The 19,013-nt window shown below is 32.4% G+C and overlaps 3 protein-coding genes across 9 annotated transcripts; 1 reads left to right on the top strand and 2 right to left on the bottom strand.

The window, feature by feature from the left end:
* Positions 1-3,607: 3,607 nt before the first annotated feature.
* On the top strand, positions 3,608-8,835 carry LOC107916035 (anaphase-promoting complex subunit 7). 2 transcript variants are annotated; one of them, XM_016845205.2, is made up of 18 exons: positions 3,608-3,773; positions 3,878-3,946; positions 4,039-4,089; positions 4,570-4,707; positions 4,798-4,860; positions 5,059-5,174; positions 5,331-5,415; positions 5,934-5,993; positions 6,291-6,336; positions 6,501-6,574; positions 6,789-6,839; positions 6,952-7,152; positions 7,235-7,279; positions 7,415-7,508; positions 7,676-7,821; positions 7,946-8,175; positions 8,333-8,393; positions 8,475-8,835. In XM_016845205.2, exons 1-18 carry the CDS (start codon positions 3,705-3,707, stop codon positions 8,559-8,561), a joined length of 1,686 nt encoding a protein of 561 aa, XP_016700694.1. In that variant the 5' UTR covers positions 3,608-3,704; the 3' UTR covers positions 8,562-8,835. The 2 variants fall into 2 exon arrangements, with proteins under 2 accessions (XP_016700694.1, XP_016700695.1); XM_016845206.2 differs by lacking the exon at positions 4,798-4,860.
* Positions 8,836-10,282: 1,447 nt separating this feature from the next.
* On the bottom strand, positions 10,283-16,473 carry LOC107916034 (acyl-CoA-binding domain-containing protein 6). 6 transcript variants are annotated; one of them, XM_041102437.1, is made up of 16 exons: positions 16,398-16,473; positions 15,922-16,011; positions 15,628-15,709; positions 15,244-15,387; positions 14,928-15,110; positions 14,549-14,615; positions 14,386-14,447; positions 13,982-14,121; positions 13,558-13,684; positions 13,344-13,458; positions 12,719-12,807; positions 12,136-12,219; positions 11,714-12,061; positions 11,108-11,617; positions 10,955-11,014; positions 10,283-10,797 (listed from the first exon to the last, which is right to left on the bottom strand). In XM_041102437.1, the coding sequence occupies exons 2-16, from the start codon at positions 15,957-15,959 to the stop codon at positions 10,717-10,719; spliced, it is 2,130 nt and encodes a 709-aa protein (XP_040958371.1). In that variant the 5' UTR covers positions 15,960-16,011; positions 16,398-16,473; the 3' UTR covers positions 10,283-10,716. The 6 variants fall into 6 exon arrangements, with proteins under 6 accessions (XP_040958371.1, XP_016700692.1, XP_016700693.1 ...); XM_016845203.2 differs by having other exon boundaries at positions 16,153-16,403; XM_016845204.2 differs by lacking the exon at positions 16,398-16,473 and adding an exon at positions 16,153-16,389 and having other exon boundaries at positions 11,108-11,463; positions 11,863-12,061.
* A 986-nt stretch (positions 16,474-17,459) lies between these two features.
* LOC107915907 (monothiol glutaredoxin-S2) lies at positions 17,460-18,102 on the bottom strand. Its single transcript, XM_016845095.2, has one exon. The coding sequence runs from the start codon at positions 17,994-17,996 to the stop codon at positions 17,688-17,690; it is 309 nt and encodes a 102-aa protein (XP_016700584.2). The 5' UTR covers positions 17,997-18,102; the 3' UTR covers positions 17,460-17,687.
* Positions 18,103-19,013: the final 911 nt, after the last annotated feature.

The raw sequence follows: 19,013 nt of genomic DNA, 5'->3' as shown, positions 1-19,013 counted from the left end.
AACCTGTCAAACAATAGAAAATATTTTACACAAATTCATCCAAACACCAAAAAATATTAACTTTTTCAAAAAAGTAAGTCATTTTCTAGAAATCATTTTTTGGAAGCCATTTTCAATGAAACAAACAGACCCTTGGTGTCATTTTAGTGTGAATTTCCAATGCATGATTATCTGTAAATTATCCTAAGATATTATCAGTGAAAACAATAAATTGAGAAAAGTTAACTTGAATGTGAGTTGAGAATTTTGCTTAAGGACAAGCAAACGCTTAAGTGTGGGGATATTTGATAGGTGCTAAAAGTAATATGCTTTAATCTCATTCTTAATGCATTTTTGGGTGATTATTCAATGTTAATTGTGAATTTTATACTCCTAATCCTTTAAATTCATGTTTTTATACTTAGGAGAGCATTTGGGAGCAAAAGAAGTGAAAAACGAGCGAAAATTGGAAAATTTAAGCGAGTTGCAAGAGCCACACGAGCTGGACCATTTCACACGGCCAGGCACATGGGTTGTCCCACGGTCATGTGGTAGTCTATGTTGATTTCGCGAATTACACTTCAAATAGTGAAAAAAAAACAATTTTTAGGATTTTTTTGGGCGTTCTGAAACCTATAAATGACGAAAATAAGAAGATAAGAGTGAGCTGTCAGAAAATACTCAAGAAAACAACTTGAAAAACACCATTGAAGTTGATTCTGAAGCAGATTTTCGTCAAGATTGAAGACTCTCAGTTGATTTCTTAGGAAGCCATAATGAGTTTCTTTATTTCTTGTGGTTATACTGTATGTTGGATGTTTTTATTTGCAAGCATGAACTAATTTTCTAAATACCTATGGGAAATGAACCCTATGATGAATTATGTTGTTTAGTTTTTATTTTACGCAATAAAGACTTAGATCTTGTTCTCAATTATATGTGTTTAATTCTTAGTTTGTATATTTCTACACTATTGATCCATGTTTAATGTCCTTAAATCAAAGGAGGAATAAACCATGTTTAAGAGTAGATCTAACATAATTGAGTGGAGTTGCATGTAATCCTAGAAATAGGGCGACATAAATCTACCGTATTAGAGTCAAATCTAATAGGGAATCCATAGATTGAGTTAATGCGATAATAGGGGTTTTAATTAGAAAAAAAATTCAATTAATCAACCTAGAGTCAGTTGCTCTTATTCTTGAAGAGAGATATTAGCATAATTTAGGGATTTCTGCGAATCAATATACTAAGTGTAAAAATTGCGTAATTTAGATTGATAGTGACAGATGAAATCTAGGTGAATTCTTTCTTGGGTATTATTTTGCTTCTTGGTTGTTAATCGTTTATTTTCTTAAATTGTTCTTTGTCATGTTCGTAGTTAATTAGTTTAGTTAATTTTAGTTTTAATCCATCACTCAATTTATTGATTAAATAATAGAAAGACAGTAATTACTAGTACTTTTAGTCTTCGTAGGAAGGATATCTTTGCTCACCGTAGCTATACTATTAATTGATAGGTGCACTTGTCTTATCAAATTTTTAGTTGGTTTACGACGCATCACCATAAGTACTTACTAAGCTCCTGAACTTGCATTAGTTGTTTAAATATGTAGTTAAAAATCTATCCGAGAAGATTGAGATTGTGACTTGGAGTCATCACATCACTACTCGAGGATTAAAAAGGATTAAACCTATTATATTGTACTAGAACTTGTTAGTGATGGCATGTACACAAGAGTTTAGACCATATAAAGAAATGTATTTATGATGTTTTATGATTCTAATTGATGATTTGTAAATTAAACCATGGCTTGAAATTTCATCAAGCTCAACTTTTGTGTTGAATGTTGTTTAAAATGTCATTTGAATGTGTTTGAATTTATTTAGAACTTGTTGATATTATTTGGTAGTGTTTGAAGATGATTTATAGCGTTTTATTTTTGGTGCCAAGAGTTCAGGTTCTAGAACTTATGCTTCAAGTATTAGAACTTTTGAAGTCAATAGCTAAATAGCTATAATAAAAGGGCTAAGTGACAATAGATTGCCCCTACGTATCGGTACATAGTGGTTATTTATCGATACATAGCCCCTCATTAAATACTACTATACTTTTTTTCAGTGTCTTGGGCCCATCGAAGCTTTAAATTGACTTCGGACACCTCTAATCACTCACAAAATGGTTTTAAGATTATTTTAAAGACTTTAAAAGGTTTTTAACTAAATTTTATGGTTTTGTTAAATTGTTTCAAATTTTGATTTTTTAAATGATTTTAAGACTTTCGCTATGTTATGTGCTTCAGATCAGTTTCCATGTGTATTTGATGACCTAAAACGATTTTAAATCATATCTAAATATTCTAGATGTGATAAACTTGTTTTATAGAACAATAATACGTTATGAAAAAGCTGCTAGTATAAAGGTCCGATTTTGTACAAATTTGAAAGTGTTATCATAACATCTTCTATTAATACCGATTGTCGAAATGGATAAAGGGTGTTACACAAAATTTTTTTTATCATGTGTTAGAATATTAAGCTTTTTATTTTATATATTTGAAATTTTTTAATATTTTATAATATTTAGATTTAAAAAAAAAACATTGTCATTAGTGACGTGTCACAATTGTAGAGTAACACATATCCAAACTTAACGACGTTACAAGAAAAATCCTAAAATGGTTGACGGAAAAAAGTTCAAGTACCAAGTTGTGACAAGAAAAACCATAAGTATCAAATTGGAAGAATATGTTAAATTCAGGGGGAAAATGGGTATTTAAGCCAAAATAATGTGAAAAAAGGAGAGACTAAAATTCTATATATTTATATGATTCATAAGCCTAAAAGGCTTTATCACCAAAATGCGTTTAGCTCATACACCCCTATCATACCGATATATATATATGTTTGTCATCCTTGGAGAAGACAAATGGGTAGGGACGGGGGTTAAAAGATTCTTTACCAGTTTTGCTGTAACAAAAGCTCCCTGGGACGTTTGCTACAATGGAGAGATTCTTCTTCTTCATCTATACACCATTGACCATCAAGATTTTGATGTCTGTAGCAACAATTCAACTGTCGTGCTCACTGTTTGTGTGAGAGAGGACATGGGAAGAGTTAAAAAATAATAATTTTATTTTTATTTAATTAAACATAATTTTAGATAATATATTAAGTGTGACGTGACCGGACTGCAAGAGCCAGAGATGAATCATAAATTTTTAAGGATTAAATTATAATTTTATTATTTAATAATTTATAAGTTTATAAACTTCAAAAGAACTAAAAAACATATTTATTATTTTTTAGGTCAAGATTACTGCTTACCCCTATATACGCTCTACCATACAATCCCCCTGCCGCATAGTATGATATTGTAGATTATTTTCTTTTAACAAAGTTAATTTTCGAATTAAAATTTATAACGGAATAATAATTTAAATGTTAAAGCAAGACAATAAAAATTAAATACTGGAATATAAAATTCAGGGGCTAAATTGTAACATATGCCAAATATTAAGTCCAAATTTTATATGTTCAGGGGCAAAAGCGGGGTTTTACAAATTCAAAAGCCGGGGCGGGTTGTTTCGGGCAAAATTTCAATTAAAATTAAATACTGTAATTTACATTTTGTCATTTCGAACAGAAAAACGAAAAAAAAAAAAGGGAAAGAAAGGAAGAGAACTCCCTGAACAGAGCCTCACTGTTTTTGCAGCTCTCAAAAAATGGACGTCCCAAAGGAGCAAATCACTGCTCTTCTCGACAATGCTCTCTTTAACTCCGCTCAGCTTCTTGTAATCTTTTTCTTTTTCCATGTATTAATTTTTATGATTAAAATAAACCTAACTTAAATTTTCTCTAATTGATTAATAATTTTTTTTTGGTTTGGTTCCGATAGGGTTCTTTCCTTGTTTCATCATCTACTGTTAATGCCGAAACTAGTCCACATCTCAAGGCTGAAAATCTGGTCGCTATTTTATTCTATTTTTACTTTTTTTTATTAAAAAAATGAGTTTTCAAATTTCTTTTTCATATATATATATTTGTTTATTTCTGCAGGTTCTACTTGGCGATGCTTTGTTTCGGGAGAGAGAGTATCGTAGAGCGATTGTAAGCCTTTTTTTTTAACAACTTTTTTCATGTGATTTACTGGAAAAAAAATGAACATAAATAGACTCTTTTAGAATAATCAGAACAAAATCAGTTAATTGTATTTGTAGAATTGCTTAATTCATTCACCGTAGTTGAAAAGATTTGGTATGCAATATAAATGCGCTGCTAGTTTTCTAAAAGATTATTTTTTGTTAAGTTTTTAATAGTTACATTTAATTCATCTTTATATCTATTTTATGTCTTATTTTTTTTCCTTCTAAAATGGATTTTTGAGTTTTTTACATAGTTGTCTTGGGAAAAGTTAAGCGAATTTGTTATGAAAGTTCGGTAAAATTGGCATGCGGATTTGTATTTGAAAAGGATTTAGTTAGAAAGTGTGATTCATGCGCTGAAATACTTCGATATTCAGAGATCGGTAGACAAAGGAAAAATTAAGTTGCTTTAATCTTTTTGGCATTTTTTCCTGCATGCTTTCAGCATACGTACAAGCAAGCCTTGCAGTATTATAAGATTATTCCCAAGCAAAATTCTACATCTTCTAGAAGTGCATTGTCTGCCTCAAACAGGTCCTCTTCTCCAAATTCTTTTAACATTTGTGCTATAAATGAAAACGAGGTATTTTCTATTTTGAATTAACTTTGAGATCTTCACTTTTTCTTGCAAGCTGAAATGCTTATTGCAGTTCTGTTTGATTCTCCATTACAGGTGAAGTTCAAAATTGCTTCTTGTCATTTTGCTTTAAGTGAAAACAAAGTGGCTCTTGTTGAGGTTTTATTCATTTCTAATTTACTTTGTTTCTCTGTTTGATTGTTACTCTTGACTTGCTTTCTTGGAGAGTGTATTTTGGATGAATAAGTTTTCGTTTAATGAAGTTTGATTTAAAGTCTATTCTTTTTTCAGCTTCTTGTACTTCTTTTTCCACTTATTTTTGTGAAATTTTCATTTTTCATTACTTTGAGTTTGCAGATGGAGGGAATTCCTAGCAAAGCAAGAAATTTGCAGATGAGTTTATTGATGGCAAAGCTTTATCGAAATACTAAACATACCCGTGGTGCTGTTACTTGTTACAGGGAATGTTTAAGGTTTGTCAATCTGTCATTCCTATTTTCTTGATGCTTTCTTCATGCTCTGTGGATGATATCTTTAATTGTTATTGCTCGTCTCTTTGTTTTTGCGGTTATTCATTAAAACTGGTGCTAACTTTCTGAAAGCATGTCTTTTGGGTTATTCTTTGGCAGGCAATGCCCTTATGTCATTGAGGCTATCATAGCCTTGGCTGAATTAGGTGCCAGTGCCAAGGACATAATTTCGTTGTTCCCTCAGGTATGTCAATTTAAGTTTCATGCCCTGTCCCTATGTCTGGTCTGCTAAACAAGTATGTAAGATGTGCTTTTTCTTTGCTGTTATTTCTCGTTGAATTCCCATAGGGCTTTTATTGTGAGGTATTTAAGGGTTCAAATTGGGCACTATGTTTATGGATTTGTCATCCTCATGCAGGCTGCTGATAGTCTTATTGGTAAACTTGAAAGTTTTTCACGTGTAATATGTTGGCCAAGTTGCATGGATATAGTCATTTAGCCAATTATATTCATAAATAAAAGTTGATTTACATTTGTAGTGCAGTCTAATTTGTTATTTGACTTCGAGAGCTGCAATTTATAGTGCACTAAGCACCTTGAACAGGAGATTTTCCTTTTGTCTTAAATCATTTTTATGCCCCTTTGGTTATAAGCTTTAATATGGTTACTGTAACTTTATATGTCTATATATATTTGTATGGTTTTTGTAACTATGTGTCTTTATTATCTAAAATTTTTTATTTTCCAATTGTATAAATCCAGACACCAAATAGAGGTGGGAGGGCTCAATTAGATCATGGTGACTCAAGCCGTTGGCTGCAAGTAAGAACAAAATGAAATGGATGACACTCTTCTCCATAATGAGCTACTTATTATCTTAATGCTCCTTGATGAATAATATGAAAATATTTTGGCATATTTGATCATGTGCTTCCCTAGAAAATATTGCTTCACTCTTTGTGTTACATCTTTCTTTATTGTTTTAGTTTCATTTCTTATGTCAATCCTAATTTCTACTTTGATAGCATTCTACGACTCTTGTCAGAGCCTTCACCTCAGAAGCACATTGTATCAAATTTTAAAGCTTAGTCTAACTAGTGATTTGTTGACTTTGTGCAGCGGTATGTTGAAGCACAATGTTGCATTGCTTCAAATGATTACAAAGGTAAGATAGTTTTCTTTTCAAAAGTTGAAGTTCTGTAATCTAGACTGGATTGTATTTGTAGATGTTCATTTGCAGAAGTTATTTATTATGCTATATCTTGTTAACTTATCTGCTTTATCAATTTCTTTCAATATAGATTTACATTTCCTTAAATCTTTCTGCAGGCGGTTTGGAACTGTTAGCAGAACTTTTACAACGTTTCCCTAATAACACTCACATATTACTTGAAATGGCGAAGGTTAGTGATGGCTGCATTCTAGTGAATCTAGCATGTTTATCTGCTCCTTTATCTGCTTAGCGGGAAGAAAACTAATGAGGTAATTTTAGCTTAGAAGAAGAAGAAAAGGCTAGAAGAGTATGTGCATTTTAAATCTTGCCAGTTGTAGGTTGTCTGTAGCATCTAGATCATTCGAATTTTTACTATTTTTCTATTGACTTGTTTCTATGCCCAGGTCGAAGCCATCATAGGAAAAAATGATGAGGCGATAATGAATTTTGAGAAGGTTGTTATAATTCAAAGCTTTTCTCGTCAATGAATTATTGCTGATTCTTTTGCTGCCTATGTTTGCACTTCTATCATGAATGTTAACATATTCAAGTTTGTTATCCTTGCAGGTTCGCTCCATTGATCCTTATGTTGTCACTTACATGGACGAGTATGCAATGCTTCTAAAAATGAAGTCTGATTATTCAAAGTTGAACAAGTTAGTGCATGATTTGCTAAGTATTGATCCTACAAGACCGGAAGTTTTCGTGGCTTTATCTGTTTTGTGGGAAAGGAAAGATGAGCGAGGTGCATTATCTTATGCTGAAAAGGTACCTGGTTTATCTTTAGTGGTCCTTCACCTCTTCCTAGATATCTGCATATCTCACAAATTCACTTATTCTTTACAACCAGAGCATCAAAATTGATGAGAGGCACATTCCTGGTTACTTAATGAAGGTATTGAAAAATTTTCCATCCAACAGAAGGGTGATTAATGATTATCCTCATTAACGAATCTTTCTGTGGGTTTTCTTTTTCTGGGCAAATATAATTCATTTTTGTCATTTGCTATAATTTTCTGCATGCTATTAGGGTAACCTGCTGTTAGCATTGAAGCGGCCAGAATCTGCGGTAATGGCCTTTAGGGGAGCTCAAGAACTGAGAGCTGATCTCCGTTCATATCAAGGTTTGAATTTTATGGAGAAAAGAATGTGTAAAATTTACTATTCAGTTGCATAAGATTCATCTTTTTCCAATCATTTCATCTATTTGCTTGATGGAGTTCTAGTGTAAGAAAGAATTAATCACAAGACTGGGGAGGCATTGCCAACTTTTGACTGTTTATAATTTCAGGTTTAGTTCATTCCTATCTGGCATTTTCTAAAGTCAAGGAGGCCCTCTATGCTGCTAGAGAGGCAATGAAGGCTATGCCTCAGTCCGCAAAGGCATTGAAATTAGTTGGGGATGTTCATGCTAGCAATTCTGGTGGTAGGGAGAAGGTAAACCTGCAATAGACTTTTCTTAGCTATGTTACCAAAGTGAAGATTCTTAGCATGACTCGACTAGATATTGCCACTGAAGGCAAGTTTTAATAAGTTTGACTCTAACCCAAAATGGTAACAGGCAAAAAAATTCTATGAATCAGCACTCAGGCTGGAACCAGGTTACCTTGGAGCTGCATTAGCTTTAGCTGAGCTCCATGTCATCGAGGGACGAAATGGGGATGCTGTATCTCTTCTTGAGCGTTATCTCAAAGATTGGGCTGATGACTCTCTTCATGTCAAATTGGCTCAAGTATTTGCTGCTACAAATATGCTTCAAGACTCTTTGTCACATTATCAATCTGCATTGAGGTGAATTCATATGCTCTGTGATTTTCTCTTATTCTACACTGCACGTGGTCAAGAAGTTCGAATGAGTATGGAAGAAGCTTTCATGTCTAAAATAATCCAACTGAGAAAATTGCTATTACATTTTCGATAATCCTATTAATGTTTATTCATTTTACAGAATAAATCCTCAGAATGAAGCTGCCAAAAAGGGGCTAGAACGCCTGGAAAAGCAGATGAAGGTCGGTCTTGTGCCTGTGCTGTCCGTCTTTTCTTTTCTTTGGAAGCAGATATCCAAATACTAAACGAGTGAGTTCTTGTAGGGGGTGGATCCGGATGCGCCTGAAGAGGAGGAAGAAAATGAGGTTGATGATGCAGATGCAGAACAAGAAGAGGCCGAGCTTCTGTAGGATTTGTAGTCAATGTGTTCAACAAATATTGGATGACTCTCGAGCATAATTGATACTTTCGAGAAGAAAAACCGATGATGAACCAAACTCCATACTCTGCCATCTGAACCTGAAATTATATGCAGCAAGTTTATAACGAGGATGCCAGAAATCAACATGCAGTGGAAATTTGAAGTTAAAGTTTGAAATCATTGTTTGATAGTTGACATTGTATATTTGAAACTGATTATTCACTGGTGCAATTTTGCATGGAAATATACTTGTAGTTAAGACAGGAGTTTCCGTCTAATTTTGAATTTCTGTTAAATTAAATGATATAATTATATTTACCGATCAAGAATATTGTTTTTTTAAATATACATTTAACTGTTGAAAATCGTTTTGTCAAACAAATAAATATCTATGATTGAATTGAATAACTCACTCAATAAATTATTGAAAATCCTTTTCTATAAAATAACAAACATGAGAGTTTTTTCTGTCATTTTGTATAAAATTAGTATTATGAGAATATTTTTATAGTTTTGCATAAAATTTAGAAAAATATATATGATGAAATTTGAACTTAAACATTATAGATTTTAATTTTCTAATTTACTATTTTAATTAAAATTTCATTTATTTTTTTACATTATTTTATAAGCATATTTGTAATCTAAATTTTTTCATAATCTAGTAAATATTGATTTTTTAAAAATAATTTATGAATGAAAAAACATATTATAGTAAAATACATACCTAAAATTAATTCATTTAAAAAATGGAATTTGAAAAATAATTGATTTTATGAAAAAGTTAATATTTTCAAGTGTTCAAGTAATTTTACCTAAAATATATTTTGTTGTTTGGCAATTTTTATTGAATTTTTTTTTAGAAGTATAAAACAAACAAAACATTACTTACAAAATATTATATAAGTATTTCCTTTTTGCAACAGAAATTTGTTTATAATAAAATCATATTTTATAATAATTAACATATTATATAAACTTAATAATAAATAGTACCTAATTAATATTTAATTTGAAGTTTATATGAGTATATAGTGATATTTGAAGTTTATATGAGTATATAGTGATATATGGAGCTGGAAGGTATAAATAAACTTAAGCATAATTTAAACAAATACCTATATTTATATTATTAAAATATTCATATTTTATATTATAAAAAATTATTGTTATATATTTATAAATTACAATATATATTTATTATTAAAATATTAATATAAATATTTTTAATAAAATATTTAAAACACTATTTAAAACTTAAAATTATTATTGGTGTTAGAATTTTTTATTAAAACAAAATTGTAATATTAAATAATTTATTAGAATAAAAATTATATTAATTATATTAATAATTTATTATATTATTAAATATAAGCAATTAAACATGCATGCTTAAAAATATTAAAATTTATAATATTTGATATCGACATTTCAATATTAAAATTAAAATATGATAATATTAAGCTTAATATAAATTAATTTGAAGCTTTATATTTGAATTTCTTTTTATAAACCTATATCGACCAAATTGTTTTTAAAAAAATAAAAAAAAAATATTGCAGAAAACATTTTAACGTAAGGATTTAATTCTAATACAAATAGATTTCTTTAAGTTATGAATTTAGTTGAGCCTGTTTACAAAAAAAAAAAAAAACCTTTACCATTGAACAAATGAACCTTTGAACAAAGACGCAACAAAAGCTGAGAATGTAAAACTGAATGAAAATGATGGATTCGAATTCTTTGCACATTGGCAAGAATAAGACGTACAAAATGAGATCTTGCAATAAATATACAGAATAAGTTTCAAGGCAATTGAACACAAGTTTTGCATTGAATTGAGAGACAAAGGAACAGACTAAATCTCCTCAGCAGCACCAACGTTCCAACTCTTACTGCAACCTTGCTGTACGTTGGCCCGTTGTCTTTGAACTAGAAACAGGAGATTACATCCGAGGAAACATGCGACTGAATTGTTTATATTTACATGGAAATGAGGTAGACTACCGAATACAAATCTCATGCTTAGTTCTGCAGACAAAGGCTCGACGCTGGCCAGGTTCAACAGTTTTTCGTGTACCAGGGATCACGTATGGCAAATAGATACATGAATGACCATAATGGGTAAGATCTGATCTGAGATACTATACATTGAATGGTTTCCTTGGAGTGGGTGCTCGGTTCTCCATTGATTGCAACCTTTGTTTGAGATGGAAAACTTCAACCTACATTCCAATATAATATTAGGTTAATTGTAGCATATACTGAAAACTATTCAATCGGTTCTAATGTGAACATTTGGAATAAACTCGAATCCGATTCTTGCATGAGGTAACCTCAGGTTCCACATGCACATGATAAAAGTTAGGTTCAAAGCCAAACCTGTAACTGGAATGCTCTGGCCCTCTCTCCTGCAAGGACTCCTCTCGTTGAGTGAAGCTCCTAGAATAAAACTCAAATCAGGCATTCATTGAAATACAATCTAAAAGCGCAAGTTTCCATGATGAATTAGGCATTGGATGAAAAAATCAATACCTTTTGAGTATCGTCAAGAACAGCCTTAAGGAAAGCCACATCGTGTTCAAGTCTTACATTGTCCGAGTGGACTATGTTAGATAAGTTGTTGGCTTCTTCATGTGCAAGTTCTATACCTGCTAGTTTCTCTTTTAGCAGTTCCATCTCCTTCATCGCGTCAGCAAATTTTTTCTCCATTTCCTCTTTGCTCTTGAGAGCTGAAGCTAAAGTTCTCTCTGCTGTGTCTCGGCTTGCCAATGCGGTTGCCAATTGTACTTCTAAAATTCCGTTTTTTCTACTTAGGGGAGCCATTCTTGTGTCGTAAAATTGATATATGCTTGTAGGAGCCGACAGGGCTCCTGATCTATCATCTGCTTCTGGAAACACAAAATTATCGTTACCTATGGGATCATTTGCGATCCCTTCAACCTGCGGATTTAAACATTCAGTTCCAAACTCTGAACTGATTTTCGTGCCAGGAGCACTAATCCTAACTCCGGTTTCAGACTGATTCGTTTTCTCTTCTGTTGCCTAGAACAACAGAAATATGTTATATTAAAGGAATATTTCAACAGGTGTTAATCACCTTAGGTGCGATTACTAATTGAATGAAGCTTTTATGATTACCTGCAGAATAGAACTCGAATCGTCTGAATTCTTTGTTATTCTAACAGTTGTGTTGTGTTCTTCCTCAATACGAAATTGCTTTCGTAGCGAGACATTTTCAGAAGGATGATTTTGATCCATAAAAGTCAATTCTGACAACGATTTCCTACCTGAACCGTGTTCGATTACAGAGGCTAAATTTTGTTTTGCAGCAGAAGCAACAGAACTTCGGGAAGAACCATTAATTGTTTGGCTAGCCGGCCCCGCAGATGATGAACGTTTCGCAAACTGCATTAGTCCCACAGATTTACTGAGAGTAGATCGACGCCCCATGGATGATTCGTTCTTCTCAATGATCAATACTTCAACCTGTGCAACAGATAAAGTAATTACAATCTGAACAAGTTCTAATCAGCCTAAACATTAAAAATTGAACTTCAAACCTGATTTGATGGCTCCTTTTTGCATCCGCCGAATGCAACAAGAAAATCCTTATCCTTGTGCTGCACGAGTACTAGGCTAAATCCCTGCAAGAACAAATAATTTTAGAATTATACGGTCCCATTTCGTATCACTGGGGAGAAGCGTCATTTATTAAGGGATGCTTTCTAGCTAAATAACTCGGACTTAGGAGTGTCAGATTAAATTTCTTCTAAACATTGCATGTACTTGGAGGGTCAAATCCTCATTCCTATGTCCGGATATGTGTTGCACACGGATACTTAAAACAAATCCTATCATAATTTCTTAACTTCAAATCTGTGACCAACCAGAAAACAGGATGATAATCTCTATCCATGAAGTTTGCAATAATTTTACAAAAATAACACATACAAGAATTCCAATTACATATAATTCACATCGTTCAGTGCAACGGCATCAAATCATTTAAAGAATCGACCCCTTCTTGCAAAACAATAAATTCAGTAAGTTAACCTTGTTAGCGGAGATAGAAGATGGAAGTGATGCAAGATCATTTGGACTCTAAAACATCATGCGGTATGAGGGTATTAAAATTATGCTTACCTTGTTAGTGGTTATGGAGGATGGAAGAGGCGTAATGGCCACGGACCACTCAGACTTGAGAATGTCATAGATGAAAGTCTCTGCGTGTCCTGTAAACATTTCAGAATCAAATACGCAAGTAAATATAAGGAAAAAGAGTAAAAATGAATGCAAAAAGAATAATACATAAAAACTCTATTACGGACCATGTAAGTTCATCAACCTCTCCTATTTTCTTTTGAATATTTACTACCCATGGTAGAAAACTAAAAACCCGTAACAAAAATATAGGTGATACATGAAACCAATAATACAAATGGGCATGTCTTCAACATGAAGGGTCATTATCCCCATATTCATATTTGAATGTGTTACACATGAATGTTAGATACAAATACCTAAAGAAAAAGAAAATGAAGAGCCGGAATAGTATAGGACTTAACGCGCACAAGCAGACACATCCATGGACACATATGAAGGAATCAAGAAGATAGTGCTGATTGGCTTTGATATGGAAACATGATACGGTATCAACAATATGTTTAACCATTTCAAAACATGTAAGAAAATCAGGTGACCGAACTCATTTACAATGCAATTTTCATCAAAGATTAGAATGACTTTAAAGAGCTGGTTACATTCATACTTTTTTTCCTACTTCCACCCCCTGCTATGTACCATTTTGTTCCACAAAGAATTCCACAGCAACCGGCTCTTGGAGATGGATGAAAACCACGTATCTTTATTCTCGACCATACCATCTGAGGAAAAATTAAAATATAAAAATACCGTTATAAGCTAATAAAAAAATTACAAAGAAATAATAAATGTTTGGCATCGTATTCTGAATTTTTACACACCGTTTCAAAGTCAAGTGAGTACAAGTCATTCAATGTTCGAGATTTTGATGCTCCACCAAAGACAAAGAGAGTTTTATCATCATAAAGAGTTGCTATGTGATTGGATCTTGGTGATGGTCTTGTTCCCCTATACAGTTTCACAAAACAATTCAGTTATTAGAAGCTTAAGAAAATTTGCCTTAAGATGGATAGTTATAATACTTTGACTCAAGTGTGAGTGTCGAACACAGGCATGTTCATTATTTTCCTTTTTCAAGATTTTCATGTATTTGGAGAGCCCTTAGAGGATCATATCCCCACACCAATGTGTCGGAGATGGGTTCTTCAAGCAAAATGTAGTGTCTGAGTAATAATAGATGCATAGCTAAGAGCACGATTTCTCTATCAGCAAAGTGACGTAAAGGAATATGTTCGAGCTACATACGTGCACTGAAGAGTGAGCCACGTCAAGGACTTCAAATCAAACATGTGTAAGTCATTCAGTTTCTTCTTTTTAGCATCTTCACCACCAAAAAGGATTAAAACGGAGCTCGCTCGGACCACAGTGTGACCACTTCGAGCAACCTGAAAGATATTAGGATGTTTGTTAGGAATGCTTCATCAATAAATGAGTAAAACCCAGAGTTTCTCAACAAAAAAGGCAAATAAGAGAGGATGGAGCAAAGAGAAAAAGACAAACGATTCCTTGTAACTTTATGACATGCCAGTGTTGAGCTCTATCAAATGAATATATTTCCTACTAGATCTTACTGTTCTTCTTTAGCCTTTTCTTTTTATGATGTTCAATATTTACATGTATTTTGGCCTTTATAAGTTGGAAAAGAGTACCGGTATTTCTCCTTTTGCTTCCATAACTGACCAGCATTCTGTTTCTGTATCAAATGACCACACTGCAAAAAAAAAAAAAAAAGATTTGAGAACCAAAAACGTACAACATCATGTATGGAAACAGAAAGACAATACAAGACCATAAAAGACTGTAACTCAAAACCTGAAACTTTGTCATTTGCAGGGTCAGTTCGGCCTCCAACCAGGAGGGCCTTTTTCCCCCATGAAACCTGGGTAAGGATAAAACAAAAAAGCTCAAGAATATCATACTCCTAATACATTGCATCCCACTCATCAGAAATAACATGAACCAGCACTATGATACTATAAAGTAGCACAAACAACTTAACCAAATCATTAAATTACAAGAATAAGATTGAAATCAAGTCTAAATAGTAGACACGGAGGTGGCAATACACAGCGTCACTTAATATCATAGCTAACAAGCATAAATGAACAACAGTTTGGCTAGTTTATATAGTATGCAAAGCAACGAGAATGCAACATAATGGAAAAGCTTAATGCATAGCATATGATTGTACCAGACTATGGCCCTTGCATGAAGGAATCTTAAGTGGAAGATTGCTTGGCGACAAGTAAAGCTTCGATGATGCCATGGTCCAAGAAAAAGTGTCGAAATTAAGAACCTGCACATCATCTAACAATCCGTTTGCAGATTCACCACCAACCACTATCATCTTGTTCCCGACAACAGTGGCAGCATGCTACTCAAGGAACACGGAAATATTTCAGCATTTCCGTCATAACCGATATACAAAATTTGAATTAAGTCATTAACCCTAAGATATGAAGCAATCAGACAATTGGAAAACATCGATAGACATATATATATATTACATTAAAGCGTGGCTCAGGCGTTTCTCCAGCAACTGACAATACCATCCAATTCTCGGAGTTCCCTGATGAATTAATCACAGGGGCAGGAGGACAGTGGGATTCAAGTTCATCAGAATGATTAACAGCAAGCATAGCAGACTCAACCTGAAACACATTAGAAGGCTTTAGCAACTTATACACGCTATGTTCCTTGGACTCTTCATTTTCTTTAAGTACTCATATTGGAGGCATGGGGAGATGAACTCCAAATATATGAAAAAACATAGAAAAATCTAACCATACGATAACGTATGATAGCCATATCCAACACACCGAGACCGAGTAATATATTATACACATGCCTACTGTTACAAAACCGAAATTCAAACATGTCAAAAGCCTCACATTTGGATTGTTGCTTTGTTTGGGCGGTCTCATAGGACTTTTAATTCCATTGGCGGACTCTGAAAGCTGTACTTTCTTCACTCTAAATCAAAACAAAAAATATACTAAAAATAAGTGAACAATGTTCAGCAACAAAAGGTCTTCTTCATGAAAACAAAAGATGTGGGATTTGGGGAAATATTTAATCAAGTTTGCATACTTTATCCACCAAGTTTCTTCATTGACAAAAAGGTAAAAAGAACATAAATTTAAATAAAAAATAGAAAATGATATATATGGGAAGAAGAAACTGACCTGCCAAGCTTCATGCGTCTACGAGAAAAGCTAAACATTTTCACCAAAGCAAAGCAAAACTCTTTCAATCAAAAACCAGGAAATAAAGCCCTAAAATTTCCACAAAAAATGAAGCTACATTATCATCAAGACTAAAACAACAAAAAAGCCTAACACTTCATTTATCAAAGTTCTGTTTTTTATTTTTATTTTTCTAAAAAAAACAAAGTACAATCGGGTCATATGTTAAACCTGAGACAAAAAGGTTTGACCTTTAAACTTGGACTTGAGCTGTTTGAGAATAAAAAAAAAGGAAAATGAAATAAAATTAATGGGCCATTGAGGAAATGAAGGTAGATGAGGAAGAAAGTAGTTGAAGCATTAGCTTGAGAGTGTGAAAGACCACTAAGAAGGTGCAATTATGCAAATGGGGTTTCATTGAAGAAGTGAACTGTACTTCTGCAAATAGTGATGATAGAGAGAGAGAGACAAAGTACCGGGTCGTCTTGTCCTGTTGTGTTTTGTTTGATTTATGAGATCCTTTGCCAAGATTTGCTTTGGAAGGTCCCTCTAACAACCTATAGATAATAGTGGTAGCTAGCTACTTAGCTTAATACCATGAAAATTAAAACTATGTACTAAAAACTTAAATTACAATTAAAATGGAAACAAAGAAGTTACTTTCATTCCAACTACCCACTTTCTTTTCCAGTTTTTACTATTTCCATGAGGGTGACTGAGGACGAGTGAGAAATAACATGGGAAATTTGAATAAGTTTCTGTGTCAAAAAAGATGGCAAAAATAAAGAGACCATGTTAAAAAAATACGTGTAGTTTTGTTGTTTAGTGTAAAGCTTTGGATGGTCGAGCCTCGAGGCATTTAATGGCGAGCGGCAGTGGGCTCCATTAAAAAGGATCCATCTCTCTCGGGAATTGCGTGCGGCTGCCATCACTGCCTCTGCCTGCTACAACTTTTCATCACACTGTACCTTTTTCTCTCTATACATTATCAATCCTGGCCCATTTACTCCAGAAATTTTGCAACCCAAATCCATTTATCTTTTTCGAAATGCCCATTTATATACTTCCAAGTATTATTTTCACAAGTTTTCGCTACAAATATTAATGCTCTTGATGTTGATATATTTTATAGTTGTGAACTTGAGATTTTTTCAAGTCTACTTATATAATAAATTATTAATCCAAACTTTAAATTTATTTATTATATTTTAATTTAAAAAATATATTTATATTATTTTTAATTTAGTATTTAATATTTTTTTATTTTTTATTTATAAAATTTTATATATAGACATCTTAACATTTTTTAAATGTTTATATTAAAGTAGTATATAAAGCTATAGATTTAATTTTTTATATATTATAAATTACCTAATATATAAAAAGAACATAATATAATATATTGCAAAGTTAGAAAAATGAGTTGGGCCAGGCTCGATCTTTGAATATTTTGATATTTTAAATTAATTTAAACTTTTTTTTAAGTCTCAAATTTCAAAGGATTATTTACCGTTTGTTAGAAAGACAAAAGACTAATGTAAATGTAAATCGCAACTTTTATTACTCAAAAAAACATAATTAGTACATTACCAAATAGATAACATACCCACTCACTAAGAGAAGTCGTTAATTAGTAGTGCTTACTGTTAATTAGACCTGAAATCTACACTCTCATGGATCTAATTTATGTGATTATATATAATAATATATAATAATCACAATTTTATTAGTGCCTTGGCATGCAAGTTAGTGGATTAATTTTTGGATTAAACCCAAAGTGCCCCAACTCTTCTAAGCATTGGAATTAAGGATCGATTAAGATGAAGACTCATGACCTCATTAGCTCCACCAACGAATTCACCACCAATGAAGACGGCTGGGACAGAAGGGTTGCAACCGAGCCTCGAAAGAGTTTGTTCGATTTCACGCCCTCTAGAAATCTCATCGAGTTCGTGAACCGCAGGGTTGACACCAAAGTCGTAGAAAAGGGTTTTGATGGTGTGGGACATGCAACACGAACTCTTGCTGAAGATCACCACTGGCTTCTCGGATGCCAACTTTGTCACTCTCTCCATTTGATATACTACGCGGAAAACAATGCCAAAAGTTAGGAAGGGTTTTGCAAGTGAGAGGCTAAATGTATAGCTGTTGTTGAGATTGTGAGGTGCTTTGAATGCTCAACACCCACTGGTTTATATAGGGTTTTTGAGGAATCTGGTGGTGTTTGGTCGGCAAGAAAGCTAGTTTCCCTTTTTTGTTGGAAATGAAAATGAAAAAATAAAAGGAAAACATCAGAAAATTGTTCGATTAGATCATAAAAGAAAGCGATCAAATGCTGAACAAAAAAGAAGGATAGAGCAGCATCACGAATCTTTCTTTGCATACGGAATTGGTGTCCTTTGTACGGTGAAACATTATAATTTTTACTAACTTTCATCGTTTTATTCATATTTTTCTTGGTAAAAAATTACCATGGAAATCCTTATATAATAGAAATCAGATTGCATTTTATCTATTCTACTAAAAAATGAGTAAATTAGTCATTGTACAGTTAGATTAAATAGAGAAGAAGTCATTTTGTTAAAAAAAAATTCATCTATTTTTATAGTTAAATACTGGTCCCTGAACATGTACATCAACATGATGTATATGTAGCACGCCATATGTCACTCTTTGATTATTTTATCAAGCACGTCAATTTTTAATAATAAAAATAGATGAATTTTTTTAATAAAAATTTTTAATTTGCTATTTAATCTAATGTACATGAACTAATTTGTACATTTTTTAATAGAGAAACAAAATATAATCTAACTCTTAGTACAATGGCCTCTATAATACTTTTACCTATTCGTTTTTAATCTTAGATTTAATTTTCATTTATCTTTAAAACCTTAACCTTTTCTCTCTGTATCAAAAACTAAATTATTGCAACACATTAACATTTTAGATTAATATTCTATATATATATCCAATTTATCATATTTTGATTGTCACCAATCTTTTAATATTTGATAACGGATGAAATCATAATCTGAATAGCTTTTCAATTTCAATAAGAACTTTATAAATCCATTGGAAATATTTATGGG

The sequence above is a fragment of the Gossypium hirsutum genome, chromosome D10, assembly GCF_007990345.1.
Source record: "Gossypium hirsutum isolate 1008001.06 chromosome D10, Gossypium_hirsutum_v2.1, whole genome shotgun sequence".
Taxonomy (NCBI): domain Eukaryota; kingdom Viridiplantae; phylum Streptophyta; class Magnoliopsida; order Malvales; family Malvaceae; genus Gossypium; species Gossypium hirsutum.
The sequence above is the reverse complement of the archived record's forward strand: the minus strand, read 5'-3'. Positions and strand labels throughout refer to the sequence as shown.